Below are 13,601 nucleotides of genomic sequence, written 5' to 3'. Positions count from 1 at the left end.
GGACAGATAGACAGATGGAAGGACGCTTGGGTCCTTCCTCACTCTCCCCTGGGGGGTTGGAGGGGATGTTGCGAGTGGGACTGGTGCCCCCTGCAGGCTGCCCGGGGGCAGGGCTCTCAACTCCCTTCCCCCTTTCTCTGACACCCCCCCACCACCTCTGCAGACGAAGAAAAATGAGGATTTTACTGTCACGGCCAAGGGCAAAGGCGAAGGGACCTTGTCGGTAAGAAGCTGCAGCCACTTCTGCGTGGCCCCCTACTCTGGGCCCTGAGGGAGTTTCTGCACCCAAAGTCAAGTGCATTTCTTATCTTTTTAGTTCAATTCCTTTTTCCATTAAATATTAAGGTGCCATGGGGCTGGAGCGATAGCACAGCAGGTAGGGCCTTGCTGGGTTTGATTCCCAGCATCCCATACTGTCCCTCGAGCACCGCCAGGAGTCATTCCTGAGTGCATGAGCTAGGAGTAACCCCCGTGCATCGCTGGGTGTGACCCAAAAAGAAAAAAAAAAACAAAAAAACCTAAGTCAGATGCACAATTCCTCTTCTCCCCTGCCCCCTTGCCAGGTGGTCACGATGTACCATGCCAAGGTCAAGGACAAGGTCGCCTGTAAGAATTTCGACCTCAGGATTTCCGTCAGACCAGCCCCTCCTGGACGTAAGAGAAAGACTTTTGATACCGGAGTGATAGTCCAGTGGGGAGGGCGCTGGCCTTGCACGCACCGATTTAGGTCTTTTCCTCGACATCCAAGAGGGTCCCCTGAACCCTACCAAGCAGTGACCCCTGAGCGCAGAGCCGGGAGTCATCCCTGAGCACTTCTGGGTGTGGCTCTCCTGATGCTCTGACCCTCTTCCCGAGCGCCCCCCACCCCACGTTATCCTCTGCCGTTCTCTCAAATGGGAGTGACCCTGGAATCTCTCTCCCTTTTTCTCTCCTGTGTCTAGTCAAGAAGCCCGAGGACGCTTTGAGCAGTCTGTCCCTCGACATCTGCACCCGGTGAGTGAGAGGTGCTGAGCCCAAGCCTGTCAGGAGTGATCCCCGAGAAGCACAGAGCCAGGAGTCAGCCCTGAGCACTGTGGACCCCAAACCAAACAGCAACAACTTCAATAAATTTGTCAGCTATGATATTCCGACTCAAAAAATCATTAAAGGCCAAAGAGGGAGCTTAGGGCGAGGGTGTTTGCCTTGCTGGGTTGATTTTTGGGGACCCTAGGGTGATCCCTGAGCCCAGAGCCAGGAGTCAGCCTTGGCACACCCAGGTGTGGCCCCCAAACCAAAAATATTAAAGTGAAGTCTCTTTTCCATGGGACTAGAGTGTTAGCACAAGGACAAGGATAGGTGTTTGCCTTGCAAACAGCCCACCTGGGTTCGATCCCTGACATCCCATGGGGTCCCCTGAGCACTGCCAGGAGTAGTTCCTGAGTGCAGAACCAGGAAGAACCCCTGAGTGTTGCTGGATGTGACCCCAAAAGACAAAATTTAAAAACAAATGATGAAGTCTCATCCTATGTCCCCTCAGAGTGAGGCCGGAGCGATAGTACAGGCGTGAAGGACACTTAGCCTTGCACATGGCTGACCCAGGTTCAAGCCACTGGACCCTCTAGCATCCCCGGGTGCCCTGAGCACTGCTCGATGTGACTCAATCCCCCCACACGAGAGAGCGATCTAGGAAGTCCTACCTTTGAGCTCCAGTGTCTGAGCCCTTGACAGAGGGTGCCCTAAAATCTAAGCTTGCTCTCAGCTGTTCTGTGGACCCCAGATCCCCCCACACCCCCCCCACACACATCAGAACTCCCCCTTGTCCTGGAACCTCTCCTTCCCATGACTCCCATCTCTTTCCTTCTTGCTCCATCCAGGTACCTGGGAGCTACGGATGCAGCCATGTCCATCCTGGACATATCCATGATGACTGGCTTCTCTCCAGATGTTGATGACCTGAACCTGGTAAGACAGGGCTTGGGGGCTGGAGCAACAGCACAGCAGGTAGGGCGTTTGCCTTATATGCGGCCGACCCGGGTTAGATTCCCAGCATCCCATATGGTCCCCTGAGCACTTCCAGGGTTAATTCCTGATTGCAGAGCCAGGAGTAACCCCTGTGCATTCCGGTGTGACCCAAAAAGAAAAAAAAAAAAGACGGGGCTGGAACGAAGGGCATGGATGGAAGAAGCTGGGCACAGGGAGGGAAGGGGATGCAGACAGAATTTTTTCTTTTTTTTTGGTGGGTGGGGTGCTTTTTTGGTCACACCCAGCGGTGACTCCTGGTTCTGCATTCAGGAATCACTCCTGGCGGTGCTCAGGGGTTCCTATGGGAGGCCGGGGATCGAACCTGGGTCAGCTGTGTGCAAGGCAAAAGGCCCTCCCCACTATAGTATTGCTCCGGCCCCCGGAGGCAGAATCTTTCACAAGCCCCATCTTCTCCCCAGCTGAGCAAAGGCGTGGATCGCTATATCTCCAAGTATGAGCTGAACAAGGCGTTCTCCACCAAAAACACACTCATCATCTACCTGGACTCGGTAAGGCCCCATCCCAACCGTCATTGTTGCTGCCAGACACAGAGAACAGTGGGGATTGAGTTTACCCGGCACGTGGCCAATGCCGGTTCAATCCCTGCCACCTCAGCGGGTCTCCTGAACCTTGCCAGGAGTGATCTCTGATCACAGAGCCAGGAGTCAGCCCTGAGCACTGTAGGACTGTCATCCCGTTGTTCATTGATTTGCTCAAGCGAGCACCAGCAACATCTCCATTGTGAGATTGTTGTTACTGTTTCGGGCATATCGAGTCCGCTCTGCCATGAGCACTGTCTCCCAATTAAAACTCAGTACCATGATATCACATGCCACCTTGCCCCTTTTCTGGCTGGCCTTTGGCTTCCCCGGGAGTGGCTTTGTGTCCTGGCCTGGCCTGAGCAGGCTGGAAGGGTGCGGGGGTGGTTATGGGGGTCTGGATATCTGAGACTGCATGTGGCCCCAGCTGCGGTTCCATGGGGCAGTAGTTGCGGGTGACAACCAGTCCAGAACCCCAGGAAAGAGGGAAACCAGGGTGACCGCAGAGGAAAGGTGGAACAAGCTGGTGAGACCAGCGCCACCCAGATGGTCAGTTCGCCCACCGCCTCCAGAGGCCTCTGCTCACCCACTCCTCCTTCATTCCCTGTGCCCGCCCGCAGATCTCCCACTCTGAGGAGGAGTGTCTGACCTTCAGAATCCACCAGTATTTCAACGTGGGGCTCATCCAGCCGGGGTCGGTCAAGGTTTACTCCTATTACAACCTGGGTGAGCCACAGCTCTGGTAGGAGGGGGGGAGGGAAGGGAAGGCAGGAGTGGGAGGGGAGGAAGCCCAGGGTCTGGTTGGGGGAGGGGACTGGGGAGTCCAGGAACCTGGGGGGGCGCGTCTGGAGGTCAATGGAAAGGGTTGGGGGATGGAGGGTCTCGGGGATGTGTGTGTGAGTGACCTGAGGGTCGCAGGCATCTGTTTATAGGGGTCCCAGAGATGCAGAAGGTCTAAGGGTCTATGGGAGGGGTTTGAGAGTCTTAAGGACCTGTGATTTGGGGGCGTCTTGGGGTCCCAGGGATCTGAGTGTTTGGGTTCTGGGCATCCCATGGGGCGTGTGTGTATGTGGGGGAGGACCTTGTGTCTTCAGGTCTAAAGGATCCGGTGTTGGAAACCTGAGTCATACCCCACCCAGGTATGGCATCTGGGGGGTTGGCTCCAGCTCTCTCACTACTGACCCCCCCTCCAAATCCCTCTCCCCACAGACGAAAGCTGCATTCAGTTCTACCACCCTGAGAAGGGAGATGGCTTGCTGAACAAGCTCTGTCACAAGGACATTTGCCGCTGCGCTGAGGGTGGGTGTCCCGGAGCTGACCCCAGGCCCCCCCCCCAGCCCACTCTGTGTGCGCGCCTGGGTGGGGAGGGGGTTGTGGGGGAGCGGGGTGGTGTGCGCTTGCGCTGGAGGAGCAGTGCCGCTTAGGCCTCACCCCGTGCCCCTGCAGAGAATTGCTTCATGCATCACGAGGTGGGCCAGGTCACCCCAGATGACCGGCTGGAGAAGGCCTGCCAGCCCAGCGTGGACTATGGTGAGCAGGCCGGAGGGGCGCGGGGGTGGTTGTGGGGGGTCCGGATGTCTAAGACTGCCTGTGGCCACAGCTGCGGTTCCATGGGGCAGTAGTTGCGGGTGACAAGTAGGAGAAGGTACGGGAGGGGTGCAGCGGGGACCATCGCTGGAAGTGATGAGACTGCTTGTGACTGTGGCCGCGGGTGACAGCATGTCTTGGGGGGACTCACTGTAGGTGGCGACTATGTGTGTGTCACTGGGTGCGGAGCAGAGCTGAGATTCGGCCTGTACTTGCGCGGGAGTTTTTTTTTTTGGGGGGGGAGCACACCCCCAGGGCCAGGTGCATGAACGGGAGACGGTGCCTCCTCTCCACATCCCTCCCGGTGACCTCCCCCGACTCTCCCCTCTCCAGTGTACAAGGTCAACCTGCAGAAGGTGGAGAATTCGGTGGACTTTATTGATTACATCATGGTCATTAAGATGATCATCAAGTCAGGTGAGGCCCGGGGCGGGGCTCCCCCTGCCTCCTCCCCGCCTCTCTCCCCTTCCCGCCCCGCCCCCCTACTCCCGCTCCCCACCCCTGCAGCCCATCAACTCTTTTCTCTCCCCTCTTTCAGGTTCTGATGAGGTTCAGGTGGGACAACAGCGCAGGTTCATCAGTCACATCCAGTGCCAGGATACCCTGAAGCTGGAGCCAGGGAACGATTACCTGGTGTGGGGCCTCTCCAGCGACCTGTGGGGCGGGAAGCCCAAGTGAGTGCCGCTGGGGGCCTGCAGCCAATGGGGGGCCACCTCTACCCCTCGCAGTCCCCGCCCCCTTGTCCATATGCCATACCCTGCCTCCTCACAGTACACACCCCCTCATAGGGCCGGGCCTTATCTCCCACCCTGTCCGCCTTCGCAGGGCACGCCCCTTCACATGCCACACCCCTCACATGCCACGCCCCTTTCTCACTGACTTCTTCATCCACCCCGCCTCTTATCACATGCCCCCTCCCATCTTTGCATGCTTCGTGGACCCTTTCATAGAACACACCTCCTCGTGAGCCCCGCCCCTACACATGTGCCCCTCCCCTATTCGTATGCCCCGCCCTCACATGCCTCCACCCATATGCCCCTCCCATGCGTATGCCCCGCCCCCTTATAGGATCCGCCCCTCTCACGTGCTCTACCCTTCTTCATATCTCAATGCAGCTTTATATGCTCAACCCTCCCCACATGCCTCACCCTCCTCTTCTGCTCCCTCACCCCTCCCCCTGTGCCCTCCCCTTCTCATTGCCACACCTCCTCCTATGCCTCACCCCTTCACATATGCCACGCCTCCATCTCATATGCCCGCCCCTATTACATATGCCCCGCCCTCTCTATGCTCCACCTTCGCGTATGCCCCGCCCCTCTTCAGACGACACGCCCTCCTTATAGACCACGGCCCTCGTGCCCAGCTCTCCTTCTCTGCCTCTCCTCATTTCTTCCCCTGACCTACTCCACTTCCTACCCTCAGCATCAAATACATCATCGGGAAAGACACGTGGGTAGAGCTGTGGCCCAAGGAAGACGATTGCCAGGAGGAGAAGAACGAGAAGCTATGCGAGGATCTGGCCTCCTTCACCAACAGCCTGATGGTCTTTGGCTGCCCCAACTGAGCACGAGCCCCCTCAATAAATGCTTTCTTTCTACTCCACTCATGTCCCAGAGTCTGAGGGTCTTTTTAGAGGGCACAGCTCCGCCACCGTCCCCTTAAACTTCTCGCACCTACCGAAACCCACCTCCTTCCTCCTGCAGTTTGCCTGAGGGTTCACTGCTCCTTAGCCCAGAGCGCAGCCTGCCTGCGCCCCCGGGTCCGAGGGGCGCCTGTCCGACCTGCACTCAGGTTGCCCTCACCTGAATTCTCCCGAATTCCAATTTCTATTTATTTATTTTGTTTTTTGGGTCACACCCAGAGATGCACAGAGGTTACTCCTGGCTCATGCACTCAGGAATTACTCCTGGCGGTGCTCGGGGGACTATAAGGGATGCTGGGAATCAAACCCGGGTCGGCTGTGTGCAAGGCAAATGCCCTATCTGCTGTGCTATTGCTCCAACCCCTCTCCCGAGTTCTCAGGCCCAAACCTGAGTAGGGCCACATGTGTTCCACCCGCGTGTCCCCACCTTGTCTCCTGCGTCCTCACTGCCTCCTCCGCTGAACAGGCACCAACTTTCCCACCTGGATTCTCTTTCCCATTTTCCTTTCGGAGGGGAACACAGCGGGCTCCTGGCACTGTGCTCAGGGATCATTCCTGGCAGGGTTTGGGGAACTATATGAGATGCAGGGGATAGAACGGGGTTGGCCGTGCACAAGGCAAGCGCCTCACTCACTCGTCCGAGTTCTCCAGCCGCTTCAGGAAGCTTCAGGAAGTTTCGTTAGCTTTAGGAAGTGCTAGAGGGTTTTCAAATATGGCTGCATTAATTGAAACCTGGCAAAATATTTGAAAGGGTGTGTGTGTGTGTGTGTGTGTGTGTGTGTGTGTGAGAGAGAGAGAGAGAGAGAGAGAGAGAGAGAGAGAGAGAGAGAGGGAAAGATATATATATATATATATATAGAGAGAGAGAGAGAGAGAGAGAGAGAGAGATTTGGGGGCCACAGTCAGTGATGCTCAGATGACTCTTCAACCTGGGTTGACCATCGTAAGAGTCTTAACCTGCTGTGCCAACTCTGAGGACCCTGTGACAGTGTTTTTCATGGGGCTGGGGAACGGACCCAGGGTTCATGCAACTGAGCCCCAGTCACAGCTTAAAAGGTTGGGTTTGGGACTGGAGTGATAGCACAGCGGGTAGGGCATTTGCCTCGCACGCAGCCGACCTGGGTTTGATTCCCAGCATCCCATATGGTCCCCTGAGCACCACCAATAGTAATTCCTGAGTGCAGAGCCAGGAGTAATCCCTGGGCATTGTGGGGCGTGACCCAAAAAGCAAAAAAATTATAAAAGATTGGGTTTGATATACATATACATATATATATATATATATATAAATCTTCTTAAATAATAATGTGTCACCAGGGAGAGCATCGAGAGGGCTGGTGCACAGGCTTTGTATGAAGGAGACATGAGTTCAATCCCTGGCACAGCCTGGCCCCCCCAGCACCACCAGAAGTGACCTCCACACATTAAGGCCCAGAGAAGCCTCAGTGTTCCACAAGGTGTGACCCTACAAAACAACGCCCCCAATCCCCCCAAAAAAAGAATTCTATGAGCAGAAATTGCCCCAAACAGAGATTGATCTGCAATCAGGCAAAATTTCTTTTTGCTTTGCTCCCTCCCGCATTAATTAAAAACTTTTCTTGCAAAACTACAGGATATCCAGGGGCTGGAGCAATAGCAAAGTGGGTAGGGCGTTTGCCTTGCATGCAGCCAAACCGGGTTCGATTCCCAGCATTCCATAGAGTCCCCTGAGCACCGCCAGGAGTGATTCCACAGTGCAGAGCCAGGAGGAACCCCTGAGCATCACTGGGTGTGACCCCCCCAAAAAAAATCCCAAACTACAGAATATCCAGCCTATGACTCTCAGATGACAGAATTTCTGGCCTCTGGTAACGATTTCAATCGTCTTTATTGCGGGGAAGAAGGAAATCTTATCTGAGTCCTCCCACAGACTTTAGGGACAGAGATGGCTCAAAGAGCTAGGCTGCATGCCTTGCGTTCTTGAGTTCAATCTTTGGTCCAGATGCCCCAGTGTCAGATACCAGGTAGAGCCCTGATAGTCCTTGAGCATTGCCCCAGGGGGCCCTGATAAGCCTCAGCACCACTAGGCCTGACCTAGCAGGCTGAGATTTTCTGGAAGTCAACCCCAGGTGCACTGGACATTGATGAGGAGGGACTCCCCGCAAAAAAAAAAAAAAAAAAAAAAACTTCTCCCTTTTTTATTTTCATTTTTGGGCCACACCCAGTGCTGCTCAGGGGTTTCTCCTGGCTCTGTGCTCAGGTATCACTCCTGGAGGTGCTTGGAGAACCCTATGGGATATCAGGGATCGAACCCGGGTCGGGTGCATGCAAGGCAGGTGTCTTCCCCTCTGGATATCGCTCTGTCCCCCCGACCCCCGTTTTTGGGTTTTTAGCTATTCATCTCCACCATCTAAGGCGGAGAATGAGAATTTTCTTTTTCTCAGTTCTGCCATTCAGGGACAAGAGCTAGCCCTTGCTTGATACCTCCATTCTTTCAATTTACTCTGTGGACCATAAATAAGTGAGAATATTCAATATTTGTCCTTCTCCTATAGGGAGTGCGGGATTCAGCCACACTCACCAATGCTCAGGGGTTTCTCCCTGGCTCCGTACTCAGGAATTACTCTTGGTGGTGCTCAGGGTGCCCTATAGGATGCCAGGGATTGATGTCTGTCAGCCATATATGAAGCAAACACCCTACTGTGCTATTGCTTCAACACCTGCCTCCAGAACTTTGGAAACGTTCCTATGCTTTCTGATTTTTTTTAATTGTTTTTGGGCCACACCCAGCAATGCTCAGCGGTTACTTTGGCTCTGCATTCAGGAATCACTCCTACTGTGCTTGGGGAACCCTATAGAGTGCCAGGTGTCGAACCCAGGTCAGCTGCATGCAAGGCAAGTGTCTGCCCAACTGTCCTTTCTCTCCAGACCCTGCCTTCTGATTTTTATGATGATAAAACTCAACTCTCAGAATATGAGTTTTGTTGAGGGGGGTGGGAGTTGGTTTAGTTTGGTTTGGTTGGTTTGGGTTGGTTTGGTTTGGTTTGGTTTGGTTGGCTTTGGGTTTTTTGGGGCCACACCCGGTGATGTTAAGGGTTCCTCCTGGCTCTGCACTCAGGAATTACTCCTTGTGGGCTCAGGGGACCCTCTGGGATGCCAGGGATCGAACCTGAGTAGGGCCACATGTAAATCAACGCCCTCCCCGCTGGACTATGGCTCTGGCCCCTCTGGGTATGAGTTTTGTTGATTTGTTTGTTTGGGGAGCATGGAGGTATTGGGCAGGTCCTGGGATGCTCCTCCTGGCTCTGTGCTCGAGGGTCACTCGCAGCAGTGCTCAGGAGACCATGGGGTGCCAGGGATCAAACCAGGGTCAGCTGCATCAACACCCAAACCCCTGTATTCTCAAACCCCTGTATTCTCTTTCTCTCCGGCCTCTCTTTGCTTAAGTTTTACAGGCACCATCTGATGAGCAGCAACAAAACAGATTCCAAGCTCCTGTCTGCATACGCTCCAGTCATAAGAGAAATGTGTGAAAACTGGAATTGGGGGGGTGGGCTTTTGCCAGGGAAAACACCAGGAGGGCTGGCACACAGGCTTCACATGCCGGCAGTTGTGACGTCTCTGAACCTTTGTGAGGAAACTGAAATGCAGAATGAGAATCCCATTCTGCTACTATAGCTGTTAGGTGCCAGAGCTCTCCCAGCATCCCATATGGTCCCCCGAGCACCGCCAGGAGTAATTCCTGAGTGCATGAGCCAGGAGTAACCCCTGTGCATTGCTGGGTGTGACCAAAAAAAGAAGAAAAATAATAATTACTTGACTCAGGCTTTGGTTATTGTAGTTCCTAACACCCCAAAAGGGAGGTCCCACAGTGGAACCAGGGACGGACCCGCGGTGGGTGGCAAAGCTACCCTGGCATTGAAATGGAACAGTCTAGAAAGCATAAATGCACGGTCTTGATGCAAGCTATTATGACTTAAGAGACAGGACCCAGCCCCTGGGGTAGAATAAACTGAACTGGCCTGAGGACTTACTCTGGGATTTACAGTAAAAATCTTGCTCACTCTCCGAGGCAAGAGAACTAAGTTTGGGATCTTTATCTAGTCCTGTGTTTATCCAAACAACTGCAAGTATTGATAAGAAGTAGACCTAATTGTTTGATTGTCTGACTTAATTGTTTGATATATACACTGGAGGGAAAGAGAAAAGCAATATAGATGTCCCTGGGAGACAGAGCATCGCCTTGAGTTAATCTCCCCCAGAGAATTGCCTCTGCTGGGATGTTTTACCTCTGTAAACAATCAATCACATGGACATGCAGTCCACCACCTCTGACCCCTTCAGATATGCTAAGTATGTGAGCAGCTCTTCATGAAACGGACCATTTTCACCATCAGTCTGTGGTCCCCCGTCTCTCTATCTCTCTGCCGGGGAGGCCTGGGGAGGACAGGCGCTGGCTCTTGGCTACCAAAAGTGCATCACAGCACCCACGCTTGGTGGACTCACACTTCTAGAAACAAAGAGATCCCCAAGACGGGCGAGAAGCAGACAAACAGAAAGAAAACACAAGTTGGCTTTGACCTCCGAAAGCCCAGAACAAGGATGTCTCCTGGCAAGGACCAGGGTTCCATCCCCAGCATCCCAGATGGTCCCCCCAAGCACCACCAGAATGATTCCTGAGGCTGGAGTGATAGCACAGCAGGTAGGGCATTTGCCTTGCATGCGGCCAACCGGGTTCAATTCCCAGCATCCCATATGGTCCCCTGAGCACCGCCAGGGGTAATTCCTGAGTGCAGAGCCAGGAGTGACCCCTGTGCATTGTCGGGTGTGACCCAAAAAGAAAAAAAAAGAAGAAGTGATTCCTGAGTGCAAAGCCAGGAGTAATCTCTAAACATTGCCTGGTATACCGCACCCCCCCCCCCAACAATAAAAAGGTAGAATGACAGTGCCAACTGGTACAGGTAGTATGGAGAGAAGGAAAATGCTTTCATCATTTTTCGGATGTCTGTCTCCGCCTTATTAAGTCTTGTGGGTTTATACCTTTGGAGCGGGGGCTGGAGCAATAGCACAGCAGGTAGGGCGTTTGCCTTGCACGCGGCCGACCTGGGTTTGATTCCCAGTATCCCATAGGGTCCCCCGAGCATCGCTAGGAGTAATTCCTGAGCACAAGAGCCAGGAATAACCCCTGTGCATCGCCGGTGTGACGCAAAAAGCAAAACAAAACAAAACAAAATACACCTTGGGAGAATGGCTCTGAAAGGTGTTGCAAACATTGGGGGATTCTCCCACTTATTGGAGATAAGAAGCTCTCACTCTCCCCTCCCCCACCTTCTGGGATCTGGGGTTCTCCTCCGAGATGTGTGGGCAGACACTCACCACCAAGACCAAAGATGTCTTGAAGAGCATCAGAAGACAAGTAAAGAGGTTTTCCTTTACTAAATCAATGGATGGGTGGGGGCACTCGCCTGGGCACCTGAGCATCCACCCAAGATCGAGCAAATCCTGGCAAAAATCCTCAACACATCCACCGAAGGAACAAGGAGACTGGAGCCGTCTTCACAGTGCTTGGACAGTGCTTGGATGACAGTAGGGCGTGTCACGTGGGTCGCATCTCTTGGTAGAGTTGGGTTTATGATCTCCCAAGACAGTGTTTCTCATTCCACAGCATCACACGGAGTCCCTGGAACCCCGGCAGGAGTGATCCCTGAGCACAAAGACCGGAGTCAGCCACGAGCACCTACAGAAAAATGGGAAAAATAAAGGAGAGAAAATTCCAAAACACATCAATGTTAATCCCCAGAGAGCCGCCTGCCTCTGTGGGTGTCAATGTGAGCACCCTAGCCAGGATTCGGAAACAACCTGAGGGCTGGAGCGATAGCACAGCAGGGAGGGCGTTTGCCTTGCATGCAGCCGACCCGGGTTTGATTCCCAGCATCCCATAGGGTCCCCCAAGCATCTCCAGGAGTGATTCCTGAGTGCAAAGCCAGGAGTAATCCCTGAGTGACACCAGATGTGCCCCACACACACACAAAAGAGGGACAAGAACAAATAGCAGATATTCTTGAGACTCTGTGGTGTACAAAGCTTCGTGGTAGAATCCTTGACTTATTAATCCTGGATTAGGGAATGGAGGAGACCCCAAAAGGAGGGGAGTAGGGAAGGAATGAGGAGAAGATGGACTGGCCACAGCATAGGGCATTGGTCAAGGGACTCAGAAACCGTTTCAGTAGTTTTATTTCTTTTGTGGCTGTTTTCTTTTTCTTTTTTTTTCTTTTTGGGTCACACCCAGCACTGCACAGGGGTTACTCCTGGCTCTGCACTCAGGAATTACCCCTGGCAGTGCTCCGGGGACCCTATGGGATGTTGGGAATCAAACCCGGGTCAGCTGCATGCAAGACAAATACCCTACCCGCTGTGCTATCACTCCAGCCCCATGTTGTTGTTTGTTTTGGGGTCAAGGAGGCAAAGTTTTTCATTCTCCAAAGGACAGTTCGATCACATGCCATGAGAGCCGTTTGGATTCCCTTCCAGGCAGTTGCTAAACCCCGAAATGAATCTCTTTTCCTCACACTCTTTTCTGCTTGCAATAACCTTTCCAATCTGCCTCAATCTGCAGAATCCGTTTCTTGCACCATTCTGTAAAGCCAAGCGAATCTTTTCAAACATAACATGGATTGTTGGTTCTTTGGGCTTTGGTTTTCTGTGGGGGTCACCCCTAGTGGTGCTCAGAGGCTCTGCCCAGTTCAGTCCTTGAGAGTCACTCCTGGAGCTGCTCAGGGGTGTGTGATGCTGAGTGTCAAACCCAGGACTCCCACATGCAAAGCTCCAGCCCACTAAGCCATCTCCTCCAAACTCTCACTCTTCGGGGAGGGGCACTGCCAGCTGTGCTCAGGGCTTACTCCTGGCTCTGTACTCAGGGACCACTCTTGGAAGACTCAGGGAACCATATGGAGTGTCAGGAATCCAACCCATTTTTGCCACATGCAAGTCAAGTGCCCTCCCTACTGTACTATCTCTCCAGCTCCTATTGAACTACTCTTTTTTTTTTTTTTTGCTTTTTTTGGGTCACACCCAGTGATGCTCAGGAGTTTCTCCTGGTTTTGCACTCAGGAATCAATCCAGGTGGTGCTCAGGGGACCATATGGGATGCTGGAGATCGAACCTGGATTGGCCGTGTGCAAGGCAAACGCCCTCCCTGCTGTGCTATGGCTCTGGCCCCTGAACTACTCTTCACTGACTCTCCACACTGCTGGTTTGTCTGATGGATTTTAGAGTTTCTAACCCCCCACAATCATATGAGCCAATTGTCACTGTTACTGTCACTGTCATCCCCTTGCTCATTGATTTGCTTGAGTGGGCACCAGTAATGTCTCCATTGTGAGATGTGTTGTTACTGTTTTTGGCATATCATTTCAAATAAATGTGTGGGTGTATGGTGTTTCAATGAGCAGAACATACATATGTAGTAAATAATGAATGAATAGCTGGATAGATGAATGGATGATGAAAGAGTGGATGGAGGGAAGGAAGGTTAAGTGAAGATGAATGAGTGGATGGATGGATGGATGAATGGATGGATGGATGGGTGGATGGAAAGTAGATCGTCTTCTGGATGACAAATGGATGGCTGACTAGGTGAGTGGTAGGTGGATGGGTAAATAAATGGGTGGATGGATGTGTGGATGGATGAATGGGCAGATAGATGGACAGACGGATGGATACGGATGGGTGGGTAGATGGCTGATGGGATGGAGGAGGTAGATATGTCACTACTTCTATTTCTCTGGAGAACTCTAACTAGTACAGGTGTTCAGGGGATACAGGGAAGTTACCACTTGTGGGTTCAATAAAGT

The 13,601-nt window shown here is 53.0% G+C and overlaps 1 protein-coding gene across 1 annotated transcript in view; it reads left to right on the top strand.

The window, feature by feature from the left end:
* LOC101550987 (complement C3-like) overlaps positions 1-5,727 on the top strand; it is a 33,482-nt gene extending 27,755 nt beyond the window's left edge. The window contains exons 31-41 of the mRNA XM_055126353.1: positions 164-223; positions 564-654; positions 942-993; positions 1,854-1,941; positions 2,421-2,510; positions 3,161-3,266; positions 3,750-3,839; positions 3,987-4,070; positions 4,461-4,544; positions 4,666-4,801; positions 5,550-5,727. Coding sequence (XP_054982328.1) covers positions 164-223; positions 564-654; positions 942-993; positions 1,854-1,941; positions 2,421-2,510; positions 3,161-3,266; positions 3,750-3,839; positions 3,987-4,070; positions 4,461-4,544; positions 4,666-4,801; positions 5,550-5,691 — 1,023 coding nt within the window. The 3' untranslated portion in view covers positions 5,692-5,727. The remainder of the gene's footprint in view (positions 1-163; positions 224-563; positions 655-941; positions 994-1,853; positions 1,942-2,420; positions 2,511-3,160; positions 3,267-3,749; positions 3,840-3,986; positions 4,071-4,460; positions 4,545-4,665; positions 4,802-5,549) is intronic.
* The last annotated feature ends 7,874 nt before the right edge of the window (positions 5,728-13,601 follow it).

Source organism: Sorex araneus, chromosome 2 (assembly GCF_027595985.1).
Source record: "Sorex araneus isolate mSorAra2 chromosome 2, mSorAra2.pri, whole genome shotgun sequence".
NCBI classification, from domain to species: domain Eukaryota; kingdom Metazoa; phylum Chordata; class Mammalia; order Eulipotyphla; family Soricidae; genus Sorex; species Sorex araneus.
Note: the sequence above shows the minus strand (reverse complement) of the source record. Positions and strands in the feature narration are given on the sequence as shown.